Source organism: Platichthys flesus, chromosome 21 (genome assembly GCF_949316205.1).
Source record: "Platichthys flesus chromosome 21, fPlaFle2.1, whole genome shotgun sequence".
Lineage (NCBI taxonomy): Eukaryota > Metazoa > Chordata > Actinopteri > Pleuronectiformes > Pleuronectidae > Platichthys > Platichthys flesus.
In genome coordinates, this window is record NC_084965.1 from 4,886,583 (window position 1) to 4,906,645 (window position 20,063).

Consider the following 20,063-nt stretch of genomic DNA (forward strand, 5'->3'; position numbering starts at 1 on the left):
GCTGTGAAGTCGATCTATTTCCTGTCACGTCACTCCTGAGATAAATAACTGCCCGGTATGTTGAAAGGTTGCCCAGAAAAAAACTACAAGTAGTATCAGTAGCTAGCAAGATAGTGTGCCTATTCCCCCCCACTCCTGTTTACACATTAAGATGTGATGAAAGTGCAGGCCGAATTACGATGAGGAGATTGTTAATGAATAACAGTGATAAAGGCCGATGGATCAGCCTTCGTTATCAGCTTTTATTACCAGGTGTAAATGGAGTTGATGTGGCAGTTGGAGCTGTAATGAAGCAGCCTAGCAGTTAGCCAGCTCCTGGAATGTATCACAGCCTCGTGTGCGTTGCAGTTATCCTGCATTGAAGCTGCAAATCTATTTTCATAGTGTTATTAACTGTATTTAGTTTGCTGGTCTAACTTTCAAACCCATGGATCTGTCAGTCACACTGGCCTTCCTGGTTTTATGTTATTTTAAAAAAAAAATGTTTTTTTTTTATTCATAATGAATATTTATTTATTGTTAAACAATAGCATGTCTTTTACTAATAATATTGAACTAGAGTTTAATTTAGTTGACCTTTTCCCCTCTTAGATGATTTGAATAGTTTAAAGGATAGCTGCAACACTTGAGCATGAACTTAATTCATGGGGATGGTACGTACTTCACCAGTCTCTACTTCCTCAGCACTGGACAATGATTGAAAGTCAGTGGGTAAGATTAAGAAAACACAACACCCACAGTGTCATGACATGTGACGAGTACATTTTACATATTTGAGCAGCTAACAGCTCATAAACACTCAAGCTGTTTGCCTTTTAATGGAAGTGTTTTCAGATGTTCCATTGTTTCTGAAAACACTGTTGTTTTTTAGTTTGTTTTTTTTGGTTAATCCCACAGGCCATACTTAAAGAAAGCGACAGTTGGAATTAAGTGCAAAACCAATGAGAGCTCGTTATGTGCCCAAGAGAATCAGAACAAACTGTTGGAGCTCACTGTGCTTTGCCAAAACCCTCTCTGGTGGTGGGCGGGAACGCCTACGCCTTCTTCACTGTTTTATCCTGTGAGGACTTTTTTCTTTGCATAATGGACCAATGGTTCCTCTCCTGCTGTTGGTTATGTGAACTCAATGCAGCACGTTTCTCTCACGCCATCTTGATGCATCTTAACTCGCTTCCATTGTTATTGTAGCTCCTTCACATTCTGGGTACAAATCAAATCCATTACAGAATTGTCAGAGTATTAATCTGGTCAAATCCAATTCAAAGCCATTCATTTTAATTTCTCCCTCTGACAGCTCTGAGGATGCTAATGCTAGTTGCTAAGTAGTGTGGTTGCTCAGTTTAAAACCCTTTCACAGGATGTTAGTAGCAGCTGGCACACATTTAAACTGGGATTTTATCCATGTTTCTCTCTATCTGAGGCATTTAATTAATTTATCCTACTTTGTCTTATGCAAGAGACGTGTTTTTGAGATTAATTCATATTTTTGAAGCTGCCAATACACACAGAGGAGACAGAGTAATCACAAACATCAGCGATATCCTAAATCAACAGTCATCCTGGCCGGACATATCACTGCTGCTGCTGTTGTGTGCGGGGCAGTCGCTGCAGTCAGTGGCACAATCTGTTCATCCCACTTAACCTCATTTCTCTGTGTTGCGTGCACTCTCTCGCTCTCACGCTCCCTCGCTCTCTCTCTCACCATGTTACTCAATCACCAGATTACAGGATGCTCTCACTCTCTCGCCCTTTTCATCCCACGCCGTCAGCGAAGGAGTGCGGAAAGGCAGGGATCAGCGGGCTGCATTATACTCCGCCCAGACACGGCAGCAGTTTGAGCGTCGCTGCTCATTCACACAAAAGAGTTCAAACATGCACATGCGGCAGCACTCTTCAAAAACACTGAGCCCACACAAGGCTCAGACAAAATGTGGATAATCTCCCGTCCAGCGAGCACAGTCAGGCAGACAAAGGGACAGCACATGCATGCATACACACATAGATGCACACGCATACACACATAGATGCACACACACATGTATGAACCCATGAATCCACATACAAGTAAATTGAAACTGTATGTTGGCCACTGAAGCTTAAGAACGCTTTAGTAGTTTTAATTTGACTGCGGAGCTGAAAGTGGATTGGCACATTGTGGGATTAACTCCGATTATGATTATCTTTTATTCGTTTGTTTAGTGGGAGCGGCCTCTGAAGACATTTGTTTTGATTCCTCACACACCCAGACAGAGCCGACCAAGCACTTCCTCCGGAGGCTTCTCTCTCTCTTTTCTTCATAATGCTAATATCAAATATTGTTCCTCACCCTTTTGAAACTTTATTTAGATCAAAGCAGAGCGATGGTATTCTCTTGTACTACAAGGCCTTTTCTTCTGTGTTTACCAGTCCTGTCCCCACTCCCAGTGTCAAGGCGTCCTGGCTCGTACATGAAAGGCTTCACGGGGCACTCACTCAGATGTGATTAGCATAATGCAGAGAGTACATACGGCAAAGCAGGGTCTCTTGTCTCAGTCTAACAGCATTGCCACATGAAACACGATTGAAGAAACTGAATTTCCACCCGGTGATGAACTCTGCACCTCTCTTTATCTTGCAGTACCTGATCAAAGTCAATGAGATCAAGACCAAGAAAGGAGTGGACCTCCTCCAGAACCTGATTAAGTATTACCACGCACAGTGCAAGTAAGTACCACCCTAATCCCCCTCAAACCTGATTTTGGGAATCTCCCCTGTAATGTGCATCAAACCAAAGGAGAAGTGGATTATGCACCAAGCCAGGGAAAAGGTCATCTCTCCCTCTTTGCAGCTCTAGATTTCAATTTCCTATCACTTAATGTTTCTCAGATCCTAAGAGGTACATCATAGTGCGTGTGCTTGTGTGTGTTTGTGTATATATAGCTCTCATAAATATGCACAGGTCCTCATACAGATGTGTTCTGACAGCTGTGGGGTTTGGTGGGTAAATAAGTGGATGCGCTTCGTGCCAGAATCGCATCTCAGAACGCCCCGTCACAGGATGACAAATTCTCTGTCAGCGTTGCTAGGTCCTGTCATAACACCGGGACAAAACAATATACCTCCCTGTTAATCTGTTCAACCTGGGACTCGATGGATAGTAAAGCTGCACCGGTGACGGATTAGAGGCATAAACGCAGCGGATGGAGAGCTGAGTGTGTGTGATTGCTTACAGCCGAGAAAAGATGGAGATAATTTGAAAGTTTGCGTTCATTTTACGGTCCAGATCATTTCATTCAGAAAGTAAAGCAATAACAGCAGAATTTGGTGTCTGTTTACATCTTGCTCACATCTCAAAACTTCAAGGTTCGCTGTAAATGCTATCCTGAAACTCGCAGGCATGAGCCATCTCCTCATGTTTGTTATTACTTCTCTCGCATGCCGAACCGCAGTCTCTTTCCAAGATGAAAGAGCATGAATAGAGCTTGTGAATCAGCTACAGAGGTTCCCAGGGGGCTGATTTCTGTTTACTTTCAGCCGAGCTCAAAGCGTATGAGTGTGTGATTTCTGTTAAGTAATTTCCAAAGATCACGAAGGCTCTCACTCCTCGACCCTAAATTACATATTTTTTGTCGATTGATCTCCTTTTCCAAATCTCGGTAGAGAAAATGCCATCTTCAATGTCACTCTGTAGATTTGTAGCACACCAAAATATCTGAATTATAATTTTTCATCCCTGATAGTGATTCAGATGTCAGGACTTTAATAATCATCCAATACAGAGTACCGATCCCATACTAGTGCCTTTAATGAAGAACCTATTTTAAAATGTTATCATCCATTATCTGGATGAAACTCATGTACTTTAAAGACTTGGGATTGGGTCGGTGCATACATTTACGTGTGATCCGACCTGGCGACCTAATGCTGACTAAGTATCGGAACGTCTCTAATGGAGAGCGGGATGGACTGGGAGGGGGCGTAAAAGACAACAAGCGCAGAAGAGGCGAAAGAGCATGTAATGAAATGAGGAAAGGAGATGTATGGTAGAAGAGGAAGAAGAGAGTAGTGGTCAGTGGGAGGAGAGAAGGGGGAGGTCATTAGTGGTGATTTGCAGCCGCAGCGCTGCATCGAGGTGTGCACCACTCACAGATCTGTAATTGATTTCAGGATGTGCTAAGCACCTCTGCAAATTTCCTTCAGACTCGGCCAGCCTTGAATTTCTGTGCCAAGAGGCAAAGGTGCCAGACAGAATCGGTCTATACATTAAACATAAACTGCACCAGTTCCTCTCTGTGTGACCTTCACCGCAGCCGAGAGGAACGGATTGCGACAGCTGACATTTGCAGAGTAGTTCCCGTAAATTAACGATGTGCCTCATATTTATTCCAGTGAATGTTAATGTCAGCGAGACTCACACGTTCCTGTGTTCTGCAGCTTCTTTCAAGATGGCTTGAAGACGGCGGATAAGCTGAAGCAGTACATCGAGAAGCTGGCAGCCGATCTCTACAATGTAAATACTCGTCCTTCACCTTTTCAACTCTTCCAACAACTGCATACTACTTCATATGTGATATTCAAAGTCAGGAAAATGGGTTCCAGGCTGTTTTCCAGAATCTGAAAGAAGCTTTGGTGTATCTCTTCCCTAACATGGCTTTACTTTCTCCACAGATTAAACAAACTCAGGATGAGGAGAAGAAGCAGTTGACCGCCCTGCGAGATCTGATCAAGTCCTCCCTCCAGCTGGACCAGAAGGAGGTAGGCAGATCACACCCACACACACACCGAGGCCAAATCTTTACTCGTAGCAGGTGATGTTCCGACTGCACCAGCTCACACAGACATATATTTGGCTTAGCACAGTCAGGGTAGGCACGAGTCAGCCATTCCAGTCTTATTTAAAACCCCCTTCTCCATATCTGACCACGCACACGCTCTCACTCAGGCCACTACCAGGTTTGGAGCTTTTCTCCTGCAGCACAGAGCGAGTGCCCAGTGCTGTACCATGCTGGTAGCCAGTGTGTGGTAGGCTTTGCTGGTGACCAGTGTTGTGCCTCACTGGCTGCTCAGTGGAGAGCCACTCACTGCCAGACACACACACACACACACACACACATACATACACACACACACACACACACACACACACACACATTCAAAACACAGCCAACCTGGTTTTATTTATCTGCACAGGCTGGTATATCGTTTAGATTTCCCACCACCCCCTCAGTTCACACTTTCACACACTCACTCTCACTGTTCTGCATGAAACAACCATAGAGCCTTTCACATGTCATCCACACCTCCTGTAGCTTCTCTTGCTAATAGCACAAACTAGTTGAAAGGAGAGATGCTAGATTTCAGTGAGCACACGGGCGAGCAACACACACTTTTTCACACCCACCGCCTGCACCTGAACTGGATCTTTCACACCTCTTCCCTCTATCTCCCCCCTCTGCCTTCTGCTTGTCTGGATTCAAGTCTAGAAGAGTAAGTGCTGGTGCATGTGGAGCCTGCTGGCATCTGTCTATTATGCTTGACTGTTTGGCCCTTTAGAGGTGTTAAAGTGCATGCCCTGTAAATGTTCAGCTGTTAGCACTCTCACTTTGTTTTTGAGAAGAGACCCTGTACTTTTGATCAGTTTGTCCTGTGTCTGTGTCGTGTGTCTGTGTCTTTGATGCATGTCTTTAGATACCTCCTCTGTGCATGCTCAGTGTTTTTAACATTGTCTCATTTGCGTTTGCGCAGGACTCTCAGAGTAAGCAGGGTGGATACAGCATGCACCAGCTGCAGGGAAACAAGGAGTTTGGCAGTGAGAAGAAAGGCTATCTGCTGAAGAAGAGCGACGGGTGAGTGGAGAACACGGCCATTGTTTCAGAACGCTGCCCCCCGAACACAACGTGTTGCATTAACATTTAAACACCAAAGACACAACAGCCCCTTCACTAATGTGTGTACCCCCCGTCTCTCTCACGCAGACTAAGGAAGGTGTGGCAGAGGAGGCAGTGCTCAGTGAAGGGGGGCATGCTCACCATCTCTCATGCCACAGTGAGTACACACACACACGCACACACATGCACACACACACACAAACTCCCTGACCCCCCCTCCCACAAGTAACCATGTGAATCAAAGGGAGAGCATCATCATTTGGAAAAGGTTGTGTCGGTCGTTCTCAATCTGGAGGCTTCAAGAGTGGAATTGACATAGATGGGTTGTCATGGCAACTGTGTCCCCCCCCCCCCCCCCCAACCCCCCTCTCCAACATCCACCGAAGCTCTCCCACCACCACCCCTCCCCCCTTCGCCCGCTGCGCCTCGGTGACTCATCTCGTAAGCGAGTGTGAGCGTACTGTATACGCTGTCACGTCTGTAGCATTGTCTCCGCTCTGCAGCAGCAGCAGAGAAACAGCTCAGTGTGGTTTCCTCTCTTCTCTTGTGTAAATCTTTTGGAGATCTCACACTGGAAATAAGAAACCCCAGGACAAATCATCCTGAGAGTCAGTAATTCGTCGGTTTAAACTCGACATGGATCTTCCTCGGGCCTACAAACCGAAAACAGTCATCCTCGTTCAAACTCATCTGCAGGAAGGATCAGCTCTGGCAGAGCAGAGCGATCCTGACCCCAGCAGTTTCATTCTTCACATTAGCGGCTTTTATAGACTCAGTGTTAGAGCGCGATGTTTAACCTTCACCGAGCCGCAGCCTCGAACGTGACATCATTCCTGTGTGTGTGCTGGAAGAGGCTCAGGGGAAGTGGTTGCCTAAGATAAAAAAAATGAAAGGTTTCCTGTTCGAAAGCGACAAAATCTTTAACCTCGCTCTGTACAGTCTGACCCGCTGAGTTAGACAAGAGCTTCTAATCAATTCTCCCCATCTACCAACAATCCAAGTTGGAGTATTTCTTCAGCCCTCGCGGCAGCTGAACTCTCGGTGACTCTTGTTGACATGGTGGCACGGCAGCGGGCCAGCACAGCTCCGAGGCTCGTCATAGCCTGTTAGCGTTTCGTTAGCACGTGCCCCGGCCTGTCCTCCTCTGGCACAGTACTGGCGGGAGACAATGCTCCCAGTGCATGTGCCAACTGGGCCCATTACTACAGCACACATCCCAGCCAGCCAGCACGGTCCAGCTTCCAAGTGGGCACCGGAAAAGCCTTGAGGTCAGATTGTTGTTCAACAGTTTGACGGGTTTGTAGCTTTGATTTAGTGAATAATTAAATATCTAAGGTGTATGTTTGGATAATGGCGGTGATGTTATTGAATTATGAATATAAAGTCGACAGCCATTTTAATGATTGATTAAAGCAAGTTTCTTTATCGTGATATCAATCATAAACAGCAGTCAGTGTTTAATATTTAGCATTGTCTGGATTGAATGTCTTATTGTGAAGGGGCCGTCTTTGTAATCCTGAATCTGTTTATGTCTGCAGTCCAACAGGCAGCCGGTCAAACTCAACCTGCTCACCTGCCAGGTCAAACCGAGCACAGAGGACAGGAAGTGCTTTGATCTCATTTCTCGTAAGTTTAACACACAGACACACACACACACACACCCACACACTGTTCGTGCCAGAATGGATCAGTTACGTGAAGTCACATTAGCATTCCGAACGTTGGGAAGAAGTTCATTAAACAAAAACATCAAGGAAAAATAATCTGTGGTTATTCAACCCAGTTTTGTAGAAAAGAACATTTTTAGAAAGTTATACAACAGATATCACATGACAGGTCTTATATTTGATTAGTCAACACTGAGCCGTCTGGTGATTCTCATTACAAAGCTTATTTAACAACCTGGTTTCTGTTTTCCACAGATAATCGGACATATCATTTCCAAGCTGAGGATGAGCAAGAGTTTGTCATGTGAGTACTTCAGAGAAAAATACGTCAACCACAGTAAAAAGAGCTTTTCCTCTTAGTTCCTGAGGTGTCTGAGTTGTGCCCTCCTTGCAAAGCCGAAAGAGACTTTCCATTTCCTATGACCTTCCACCCAAATCTATTTATTCACTTACAAAGCTGTCACCTACCGCAGAGGTTGGCTGGCAGACAGTGGGTCGTGTCGCTGTCATCCTTGAAGCCAGGATGTGTTTTACTTTGTGACGAGCAGAGAGACGGTGGAGAGTTAGAGGCTGAGGGGGCGGCGGTTGAATTTGTGGTCAAACCTCAATCTGTTGTTTCACATGCACTCACACACACACATGCCCATGAATCGTTAGGAACACACAGACACAGGTTACTGGGACAGTTCAACATTCAACCAATGTTTTATTATACATACAAACGCAAGCAGAATCACAATCCTGACTGCTGCAGATCAACAGCAGCAGCTCGGCGCTACATTAGCTTCTATGAGCGTAACATGAGCTGAACTCTCAGCTGCCGAGTTGCATTGTGGGTAAAAAATAAATAAGGCAATGGCTCTTTTTCTGCCGCATCAATTTGAATAATTTGAATAAATTAATCTGTTTGAAAACTAAGATTAATATTTTGCACTTGCTTCTAAATTAAATGTTAATTATGGCTGCGACCAGATTTGTTTAAATTTCCAGCTGATCTACTGGTTATCTGGTCAAATGTCTTCAAACTGTGAAAATTCCAGTTTAAATGTTTTAAAAGCCCAAGATTCTGCCTTCAAGTAAGTAAGTATATAACCTTAAGACAAGGCTAATGGAACAATAAAGCCTCTTTCAACACATTCACAAGAGTCATAATGATGAAATAACACTTAAATTGTGTTGCTTCTCGGGACAAACACACACTGAATCATTGAAAGGAAACTGAATTCAATCACACTGAATCTGTCTGAGCTGTCTGGACTCTTTGATTTCTGACACTTCAGCCCTCCGCATGTTTCTCCTCTGATGACGGGAACTTTGTTTTTCCTCCTTCCTGTGGTTGTGCTGCCTGGTTCAGTGCAGCTTGAACACTCCTCCATGCACATGATGTCCTGTGGGATCCAGCCCTCTGCTCCTCGCCGCCCGCTCTGTCACGCTCCTCCAGCTGCAGCAGCCGCAGCCTCTTCATGGGAATTTTCCATCAAATATTTAGTGCTCCATAGGGCTCCTGCTTTAGGCAATCATGCTCCCTTTCAATTAGGCTGGGAGCGTATTTTAACGCAAACACAAAAGTGCTTTGGCTCAGCAGCTGCACACACCTACGCATCTGCAGATTAAAATATCTTTGTTTTTTCACACTTACTGATAAACAGACCATCTAACGCATCAGTCTGTGTGCCCACTCCCTGTCTGGCCTCTGGCTTTACAAACAGGGACAGAGGAAATGCTGACGTCAGGCTCATAAAGCCCACTCTGTGTGTTGTGTGTGTGTGTAGGTGTGTGTGTGTAGGTGTTAGCGTGGGCCGGTTCAGTGGGTAGAGTGTAGGAGCAGATTGCGCTGTGTAGTGAGCTGCAGGAGGCCATGTTTGAAAGGCCGCTGCAGAGTTTCCTGTGTGATTCTTAATGAACAACAGTGTCTGTGAATGCATCTGTGTGTGTTGCACCAAAAACTTCTGCAGGAACAAAACACCTTCAAAGAATCAAATCGATTTAGCTTTGAGATTTGAATACTCCCATGTCAGCAAACATAATAAATAGAAAGAAATATTCAAAACTTTAAGTTATAGAACAGTTATTTATTGATTCTGAAGTGTTTTGCTTAAGATTGATTCATAATTGTGTTTAATAGAGAACATATTGGTCTTTGGGTTTATGGAAATATACCTCACTTGCCATATTTATTTATAATCATCTTAATCATTTTAAATTTGTCGGTTTAAGCAGCAAGGAGAAATATTCCCTCGTTCCAGCTTCCTCTCCATTCATGGTGTGTTTCCTCCTGCAGCTGGATCTCGGTGCTGACCAACAGCAAGGAGGAGGCGTTGAACATGGCGTTCCGCGGAGGGCAGAGCAGCGGAGGCGAGGATGGATTGGAGGATCTCACTAAAGCCATCATAGAGGACGTGCTGCGCATGCCAGGCAACGAAATCTGCTGTGACTGCGGAGCTGCAGGTGTGTACTTCTGCTGTGTGTGTGTGTATCCAGACAGGTTTCAAATATATCTACATACACACACCCTCCTCCTGCTTGGTGCTTAGTCATCGCTCACCTTGTTACGGGGAAAAGGACAAACACCGTCACCTCAGCATTTTCACGTTCAACTGTGAGCCACAGTTTTATTTGATCCCACGCAGCAATCTGGATTTCTTTGCAATGTCACAGCCACTGGGGAGACGGCACTGGAACCAGCTGCAGTGCGCCTTCACCAGCAGCCTTTAATAAACAAGAGCGTGCATGTACGTGCACTAGTGTTGTTAGCATTCAGGACACAGTCCGATCTCGGTCCTCCCCCACATTTGGAAGCAAAGACTCAGCACTTAAGAGGGTAGACATTCAGGCCCTCTGACACTTAGCCCACACACACACACACACACACATACACCATACACACACACACACAGAGAGACACACACACACTCACTCACATTCCCCTACGTCAACACAAACACACACAGCAGCTCGGACCGACGGGAGGATTTTATGCTCTGGGGGAAAAAAACAAAAATGTCTATGCTTTGAGAAGCAACATCATTACATCATGTTCTTACATAAATCACACACGCTTTGTTGACTCCTGAAATCTGCGCCGGGGGGGGGGTCATTTGTCACGTCAGTTCTCTCGTCGCTGTGTATACATGGTTTTTCAGTAGCATCAGTAGCATGTGGATCAAGGTTGTTTGCTTTCTGTTGTTTTACCTCATCAAATCACAGGAGATGGCAAAGGTCATGGTAATGAATCACAGAGGTCGCCGCCTCTTTGTTCCGTCTGCTTCGAGTGGAAAGAGGACGACTCCATCTTATTTGATATTCTCTCAGGATCTCCGTCTATAACACCCGGCTTTGCAGCTTTAGCATTAAGCAGCTATAGAGGTCACCGTGCATCTAGTCATCATGCTCAACGTCCACTCTGCGACCTGTCAACAGCTCGCATCTGTTCATTGTGCTGGGTGTATGTGTGTGTGCACGTGCCGGGCCTCTGTGCACTCTGCTCGGTGTGACTCACTGGATTTCAAAGTGCCACCTGACGTCTCCACCGTCCTCTGCTGCTCGGTATTCACTCGTCAGAGGGAGACAGAACGACATCATTCACCTTGCAGCATCACTGAGCTCACAACCCACACGGCCGAGCTTTGTGTTATCGCCGGATTAAATCTCCCAGATCAGAGCACCGGGGCTGTGATGGCGGTCGATACAGAGGTTCAGAGCGCACGGCGAGTCCCTGCTGCTGCGTCTAGCGGCTTTGCTTTGGTTACACAACAGACGTTATCTGCCTCCTTGTGTATGATGCGACTGAGGTCACTGTTAGTGCCCGTCCTTCAGTTGTCTGAAATATCTATTTTTGAAATGTCAATAAAATCAATCCAGGCGGTCAATAAATAAGCTTGTGTGAAGCATCCACGTCATTTTCAAGGTTCATGTGGTCGAAACACAAACGTTTCATCAGCTGACACAAGATTACATGACCTCAAATATCAAATAATTGACCTGACGAAGATCAGACTGGGATTGAACTGTTGTTTATTTTAATCAGTGTTGTTGTTTGCTGTCAGGAATGTAGCCTCGAGCTGTTAGCCCGTGTGCTAGCCTCAATCAATGACACAGGATTAAAATGCAGGGAATATAAAATGCTACATCCACATAAAGATCCTTTCTGTTTATCAAAATGAATTTCTGGGGTCGGATTTGTGTATCTGTACAGGATGTACCAAATTTGGTATCTTATATAAAATTACAGAAGCAAAGCCGATAAACCTTTATTTTTCAAATGTGGAAAGTGTAGTGCAGCTTTAGAGAAGTTTCGTATCAGTAAATGTTTCATCTATTGATAAATGTTGTCTGTGGTTTGATGTCAGTTCCTCACGGTTCAGTGTAATAGCTTCCGTCGAGGGTTTTTCTTCTGAGTTCAACAATCACACGGAATGAATCAATGGAGACTAAGAAACCAATTCCTCCATTCGCAGCAGCTTTTCAGGGCCACGATATAACATGGCCACAAAATCTATTTTAACTGAGGAGCATGACAGATGCTTTTATTGCTGGAAAAACTTTAGCTGTTTCATTCGGTATATATAAAAAAAAATTTAATTTTTATTTGACCATGTTCCCTGACTGCAGTATAAATAGATTCTAGGTATTCAAGCTGTCGTATCTCACTTCATCTGGAGCTTCTAGCTGTTAGTGTGAGACACGTATCCAAATTGAAAAAGTTTTCCTGGACCTGCACCCGCTCCACTCACAATCCCACCGACTACAGTGGAAACTACACTCTGCAGGAAGCTGACGTGTTTATTTCTGTATCGTCTGTGTCTCTAGACCCAAAGTGGCTTTCCACCAACCTGGGGATCCTCACCTGCATCGAGTGCTCTGGCATCCACCGAGAGATGGGGGTCCACATCTCCCGCATCCAGTCTATGGAGCTCGACAAGCTGGGGACCTCAGAACTCTTGGTGAGTCAGAGAATCGCTCTCGAACGTGTGAGTGAGTAGCCTTTGTTTCGAGGCAGAAGTCCAGGCCCTCTTCTATTTCCATCTCCTGTGAAACATTAGAATCAGCGGAGGAGTCATGGAAACTGGGGATAGCACAGAATGTGGTTCCTGCAGCAGAAGGGCGTCTCACTCCGTCCTCATCTGGCTCTGATGCTGCTCTACTTTTCTAACATGACCGATTTTTCCCTCTTTCTCCCCCAGCTGGCCAAGAATGTAGGGAACAGTAGTTTCAATGAGATCATGGAGGGAAACCTCACTACCCCTTCACCAAAGCCCACTCCCTCTAGTGACATGTAAGTCCTCTCAGGGTTTCAAACCCCAACACAGCACCGAGTTCCTTTTTCTCTCAAAACAATCTCTGATAACAACTATTACATTTTGCCACAGGACTGTTAGGAAGGAGTTCATCAACGCTAAGTACCAGGACCACAGGTACGCGAGGAAGACGTGCACGTCCGCATCAGCTAAGATGATCGACCTGTTTGAGGCGGTTCAGTCCAGGGACCTGCTGGCCCTCGTCCAGGTTTACGCAGAGGGGGTGGAGCTTATGGAGCCGCTGCCAGAGGCGGGGCAGGTGAGTCTGACCTTTGAAGCCGTGGTTTCTAAACCCCAGGGCTGTGGGACTTCAATTATTTGCTCCAAGGCCACAAGGAAATAATATGATTTGATGTGGAATGATAATCTTTAGCGATACTTGAACGTCATGTGGTTTGTCACACTGCAGCAATTGTCATGACTCTGTTTTGGACACCACAAATGTGGAAGTAGATCATCAGCTCATCTGCCTGGTGTGATTGAGTTGTGACTGAATGGAAGTGTCAGAGTTTCTTTGACAGAGGTAGAGGAGATGTATTATAATATTTACATATTCCAGTTGCACAAAAGCTTGCAAACCAAAAGGAGACACTCTGGTCTACAGAGGATTTGAGAAAGGTTTAATGGCTCTTGTTTTTTTTTAACATGTGTACCTTAGCTTATTACTCAAGCATCATGGGTTTGTTCGCTTCCCGGTCCCATTACCGCTTTGAAAAATGGTTTGTGACCAGGTGCAATGAATCCTGAGATAGGTTTGCCAGAGAAGGATCCACCAGTACGAGCCTTTGTTTTCCTGTGATTGAAGGACGCATATATCTGCCGTACTTTGAGGAGCCTTTAAAAAACGCCTTTTTGTCTAATTCAAGTGAACTAGTCTTTTAATCATGATAAAAACCCGGGGAAATTGATGGTCTCGGTTAGCAAGCTGTCTGTAATCTTTACCAACCTCCTGCCGAGACCTCCCCATGCAGGGTGACAGCATATTTCTATCATGCTCAGTGATCTCATACTAAACTAGAAAGCCTGGAATATGGCCTCCCCCGCAGCTCTGCACATGTTGCTGCAGCAGCTCCTCCTCATGTGAGATTTATTCCCGTCAACTCTCGCTGACACATCTTGACCAGTCAGTGAATTATTTGGTGGGTAGAAATGGGCGTTACATCTGGAAAATCTTGAGTCATCCGGATAACTTCGCCAGCAGGTGGGGACATCCAACAACCTCCACCACATTGTGAGCCTGAATCTCTGTTGAGTCCCTATTTACTGAAATGACGACATCTGCAGTGGCTCGATTCACGAGTCAGCTTTTTTTATTCTGTGCTTTAGCCTGTTTTCTCTCTCTCTCATTGAACTGTACCGTAAACAACATGGCGCTGAGACCTGATCTGACATAAATGGGTCGAGGTTTTATAACCCAGACGTGTTTTTTTCCCTAATGAAAAATTAAATGAGCTTTGCTGCAACAGAGTGAAAGAGGACATTATTCGGTGAGAGAGGGAGCTGCTGCTGCTGCTGCTCTCAAGTCTGACTCACCGATATCTGAACTGCTGCTGTCAGAGCATCTGAATGGCTGCAGCCTGCACAGAGACATCCCACTCTCCCCTTAAACCTCGGCACAGATAGCATTACAGGAATGCATGACGAAACACAGCCCATTCTCAAACCTATCGATGCCACCAAATATACAATACATGTAACCGCTCCTTTAATTTAATCCTATATTACCAGCTTTAACGTTGAATCTAAAGAAATAGCTTTTTACGTTTTTTTTACAAATCAATTCGGGTGGAATCTGCGTGAATATCCCCTTAAATAGACAAAATCTTAGTTTCTCGTCGGCTTAAATATGATTTTTTAGGAGCCATTTTGTTTACTCCAGCTTGTTTAAATGCTGAAAGAGACACAGAGGGAGAGAATACAGAATGGATGCTGCCCAAGATTGTCTCACCGTGTCTTTGCTGTGTTTGATGGCCCCCTGCAGGAAGCCGGAGAGACAGCACTGCACTACTCAGTACGGACCGCTGACCAGACCTCACTGCACCTGGTGGACTTCCTCGTGCAGAACAGGTAAATCTTTAACAGTCACTTGCGGTGAGAAAAGTCGGCGTGATGTTGCACAAGCGCCTGGCTTGACTTCGGCTTTTCATGCGAGTTCAAACAGCTGTCAGGATGTCTTTGAACACATCAGTGGTTTACGGCTAAATTATGCAGTAAACAAGGTCTTTGGTGGGAAAACACAGTATTAAATGTGATCTGTCTGTCGGCTGCGAGTCTTTCCTGTTCCGGGCTCTGGTCTGTGATAAAGCAGCCGAAGTGCAGAGGAAAGCTTAGCACAGCTCAGCTCACATTCCCACAAGGCAAACAGAAATGGGTCAAGCACCCGTTATCTGCCTTAATTTATTCCTCTTTTCAATTGTTTACCCACCACTGCTCCTACCGCACACAGTCTGCGTGCAGAAGAAGCGGGACCCTCTCATTAATTAATAGCTGTGCTCATACAGTGTCATGCTTGGGCCTCATTATTTAAGATATTACTCAGGGAGCTACGGAAGATTACAAATGGATTATTTACCGACTCTAGCATTGAAGATTCTGCACAGCTAACACAGCTGATGCCTGCTCTGCTTTAGTTCTGCAGAATTTAGTTTTTTTCCTTCAGACTTTTATTGTGAAAGACAGATCTTTGTTTGTTTTCAACCATTTTCTCTCACTAAATCCTGGGTAATACCACATTAACCTGCAGCTGCCGGGCAGTGGAAAACACCCTGCAGCTCCGTGTCCTGACTACTCGTGTGTATGTATCTGAACATGTGTGTGTGTGTGTGTGTGTGTGTGTGTGTGTGTGTGTGTGTGTGTGTGTGTGTGTGTGTGTGTGTGTGTGTGTGTGTGTGTGTGTGTGTGTGTGTGTGTGTGTGTGTGTGTGTGTGTGTGTGTGTGTGTGTGTGTGTGTGTGTGTGTGTGTGTGTGTGTTCTCTCAGTGGTAACGTGGATAAGCAGACGGAATGGGGGAACACCGCCCTGCATTACTGCTGCATGTACGAGAAGCCCGAGTGCCTCAAGCTGCTCCTGCGGGGCAAGCCGGCTCCCGACATCAGTGAGTCACACGGCGAGGTTCATGGTCTCGTTAATGTCGCTCGTGCACACGTTTCAATGCCTAACTGTTGATTCTCGCTCCGCTCCCCTCAGCCAATCAGAACGGAGAGACGGCTCTGGATGTTGCCAGGCGACTGAGGAACACTCAGTGCGAGGAGGCAGTAAGTAAACGTCTGCTCGGCCGCAGCGTCTGGACTCCACAGTGGATCTTTAATGGTCTATATAGAGATTTATAAACTTATAGGAAAATCACGCAATATAGATGAAATAAGATGATTCAAACAAAAAGCTGCAGAGCGTTGACTGGACACATGTTGACCAGATAATTCAGAACACTAGATGGCAGTCAAAGGTCTGTCTCCAGCCTCAGGCAACACTGTCAGCAGAGTGGAAATAATTGTTGATGTGTGTTTGTTATTAACGCTAATATGAGCAGGTAGACAAAAAAGCAGCTTTAAATGGGATGTTTCTTTGTGGTACCTCTGTATATTGGACAATTGCTCTCATGTAGAGAGGAACACTAACATATCTGTGGTTTATTGTTCTCCTAGTTCTCATGTTTGACCCCAATTTATAGTGTTAATGTTCCTTATTGTATTTTTTATTGTTTGCGTTTCGTGACCTATTTATACTGTTTGACTTTATTTTAGAGCTGAGTCTTTTTAAATAATTCATCATTCTAGGTCTTGTTCAGGCAAATAATTCATCAAATTCATTTTTTCATACAGTAAATTCTTAATTTATCTCAATATATTTGGTTGTTAGACACACAAAATGGCGCATTGGAATATATCAGCTTGGGCACTGGGTGTTTTCCACTATTTCCAACAATTTAATAAGAAAAAATACTCGGAAAAATAAACTTGTAATGAAAATAATCACATTTGCAATTCTAGAATGTCGCAAGTGTACATTGCCTGAGCTTAACTGATGAAAGTGTGTGTGTTTGTGTGTGTTAGCTTGTGCAGGCTGCCGAGGGGAAATTCAACCCTCACATCCATGTGGAGTATGAATGGAGCCTGAGACTGGAGGAGATGGACGAGAGCGATGACGACCTGGATGATAAGGTTCGAACACATCATGTTATTGAATGCTACTAATAATCAAGCCTGAGGGAATTCTCCTCCAGAGCTCAGTGATTGGATTTGATATATTTTGTCGTCTTTGTGGCTAATCTTCCAAATTCGTGTGATATGGTGAGACGTTCCCTGCGAACATGAAATAGAATAGGAACAAGACTTGATGTCATCTCCAGAGAATCAGAGAAAAAAAGCTTCTCTCGTGTCTTTGTGTGTCTTTGTGTGTAAAGAATTAGAATAAGGGATGAAAAAAGTCAAATTAATAGACACTTGTATGCATTGTGAAAGCGTCCAGGGAAACATTTGTTAGAATAATTTACCAAACTAATTCTCATTAGGTTAATGAACAGCTCACAACATGACACACAATGTAAGAGAATCCAAGGTTTGATTTCCCAAGGGTGCTGAAATTGACGTGAAGATATATTTGTACCAATTTAAACCATCAGCATCAAGTGAGACTGTCAGTTTAGCAAGTAAAGATTCTTTGTTGTCATTTTAGTGCTGCAGACACCAACACAATGTTATCGTGAAAAAAAAAAAAAAATCATTGGAGGATGCGGGCATCGATCCCGCTACTTCTCGCATGCTAAGCGAGCGCTCTACCATCTGAGCTAATCCCCCAGCTGCTAGTACCTCACATTCAAAGTCCATTGGATCCAATGTGCACACTCATACTGTATGGAGGTTAGCTGTCTGAAGGACTTGTAATCCGCAGCATGTCATGAATGATTGTCAATAATTGAATCATCCGTCCCTAAAATCAATCTAAAGTCACATTTGTCCCGTGTCCCCGCCCCCCCCCCCCCCTCCAGCCCAGTCCCATCAAGAAGGACCGCTCTCCGAGGCCCCAGAGCTTCTGCCACTCCTCCAGCCTCTCACCCCACGACAAGCTGTCCCTGCCGGGCTTCATCAGCCAGAGGGACAAGCAGCAGCGTCTGTCCTACAGCGCCTTCACCAACCAGATGTACAGCGCGTCCACCGACCTCACCTCCTCCCCCGTGGCCGACGGGCCGCCGCTGCCCCCCAGGAACCAGGGCAAAGGTCAGAACTGCCTGCTCCGAGCGCCTCTAACACCAGCCTCCAGTTCCAGACAACATTCAGTTTAATTTCTGGTTTATACGCGGGCGCACTGAATTCAAGAGATTATGTTCTGTTATCTCTTTAGCTAAATGTGATGCAAATGGTCCAATGGTCGTCTGTGCACTTGTAGCTTGTAAACTTTACTCTATTAGGTCTATTGATTGTATCCAGGACAGAATTAGCTGCAGACAGACGCTTCGTAATCGCTTTTCTGGAAAGTTTTGCGCTGACCGTTAGTCAACACACACACACACACACATGCACACACCGACAGATACACACACCCTGCAGTGGTATGCAATTTGCCAACACACAGACCAGGGGGCGGGAAGCAGGTGTCATTAAGATTGCTTACACAGTAAACCTTCAGGAAAACATGGCTGCAGGAGAGGCCAGGGTGGCAGCGGGGAGACAGGCGTGTGAAAGGGAAGCTGGACACACACTTTATCATTAGTCCAGACACATTATACACACATGCACATACACAGTGCATGCTGTCTCTGCAGTATCAGAATTAAAAATAACACTCCTCCTTCTGTGATGGGGGGGGGAACTGAAGTCCATCCTAATGAGTCATTCAGTCCATCAGTCTTGTTTTTCTTTAAACAAAGAAGGAGAAAAACTGCTTCTGCTTTCAGTTTAATGAACAAGTTTGAATTAGTTTCCTGCTACTGTCACGCTCTAGAAATGTGTTGTGATTGTTGTTTAAACCATCGATCTTCCATTTAACACATAAGTAAACAAAAGACATTAACAACCTAGTGGCTACATTTATGCTCTTAGTTTTCAGAAGATATATTTATCTTTTTTACAACACTACGCTCAAAGAATGAAGACTAATCAATGGGTTTGCTAAATCTAAATCTATCTAACTCCTACACAACAAATGTTACTGATCTCACTCACATCACAGTCACACACACACCTCGCATGTATGTGGAGAAAGGTAAAGTTTGACAGACGTGTCAGTTGCTTCCTCCTTTTTTCAGGAAGCCCTCGAGTAACTTGTGACCTTCACCTTCCTGTCGACCACAGGAACCAGAATCTAAATTCAGTTCCCAGAAGTTTAGTTCCTGGAGCATCTCTGTTCCTGGAGGTGACAAAGAGATATTCAGATCGTTTTGAATAGACTCAGGAGTAAACGGTTTTATTTGACAGATGATTCAAATAGCACTGGAAACAAGTGTAGTTTCTACTTTGTATTTAAGCAAAAATATGACGTACCTGCACAGTGTATAGAAAAACATGCTAACTCTGCAGATGCTCCTGATTGTTATTGCCCTTCTCTCTCTCTCTCTCTCTCTTTCTCAGCGGGTGCTGATGAGCTCGCCCCGGGGGCCTGCTCTGCACCCGCTGCTCCTCTTTTTTCTCTTTGCTTGCCACTGATAAGACTTCATCTTGTTATTTTATAATGTGTGGGAGCAGCTCCTTCTTAAGACTGACATGCTGCAGATTCTCTCCCACGCTCCTCATCTCGCTCTCTTTTCTTTTCTCTCTTTTTTTGTTTCTCTATTCTTTCAGCTCCACACTTGGCATTCCTCGGCTCTCATTCGCACTACGCCACTCTGGCTGGCACCCGACCATACATCAGTGAATATCCTGTTCTTACGTTCTCCTCCTTACTCGGCTGTGTGGCCCATATACAGATCCCCCTCAGTTGTTTCTCCCTGTGCAGCTCAGGTTTAAAGGGTGGTGGTGTTTTTTTCGGGACCACGTCGGCAACTTGAGCTTCAAGTTATTCTATACACAATTTTTTTTTACCGTCTACAACCACGTCCCACCATCCCTGAGCTGTAGACCTTTACCGCAGTGATTCCTCTCTGGCTGAGCTCTCTGTTAGCTGCTCACACGCTCTATTTTGTCCATAATAGTGACCAGTAAGTACTCTGGTGTACCAGTAAAGACAGACAGGCATATTCATAAACACACCAACCTGATGGACACGCCATAAACACACTTAGTATCTTGTTTCGTAAT

General features: G+C 44.9%; 1 protein-coding gene and 1 non-coding gene across 4 annotated transcripts in view; one reads left to right on the forward strand and one right to left on the reverse strand.

Moving 5' to 3' along the window:
* The window catches only part of asap1b (ArfGAP with SH3 domain, ankyrin repeat and PH domain 1b), a 47,127-nt gene that overhangs the window by 21,589 nt on the left and 5,475 nt on the right, over nt 1-20,063 (forward strand). For 2 of the 3 annotated variants that reach the window (XM_062379303.1, XM_062379302.1), the window contains exons 7-23: nt 2,618-2,703; nt 4,414-4,489; nt 4,648-4,734; nt 5,725-5,825; nt 5,955-6,024; nt 7,406-7,493; nt 7,790-7,838; nt 9,816-9,982; nt 12,344-12,477; nt 12,718-12,809; nt 12,904-13,090; nt 14,813-14,898; nt 15,810-15,925; nt 16,018-16,085; nt 16,884-16,991; nt 17,819-18,047; nt 19,608-19,676. In XM_062379303.1, coding sequence (XP_062235287.1) covers nt 2,618-2,703; nt 4,414-4,489; nt 4,648-4,734; nt 5,725-5,825; nt 5,955-6,024; nt 7,406-7,493; nt 7,790-7,838; nt 9,816-9,982; nt 12,344-12,477; nt 12,718-12,809; nt 12,904-13,090; nt 14,813-14,898; nt 15,810-15,925; nt 16,018-16,085; nt 16,884-16,991; nt 17,819-18,047; nt 19,608-19,676 — 1,813 coding nt within the window. The remainder of the gene's footprint in view (nt 1-2,617; nt 2,704-4,413; nt 4,490-4,647; nt 4,735-5,724; nt 5,826-5,954; nt 6,025-7,405; nt 7,494-7,789; nt 7,839-9,815; nt 9,983-12,343; nt 12,478-12,717; nt 12,810-12,903; nt 13,091-14,812; nt 14,899-15,809; nt 15,926-16,017; nt 16,086-16,883; nt 16,992-17,818; nt 18,048-19,607; nt 19,677-20,063) is intronic. The other variant, XM_062379301.1, reaches the window with a different exon arrangement.
* Nucleotides 17,555-17,627, reverse strand: trnaa-agc (transfer RNA alanine (anticodon AGC)). Its single transcript has one exon. It is a non-coding gene; the product is annotated as a tRNA-Ala (tRNA).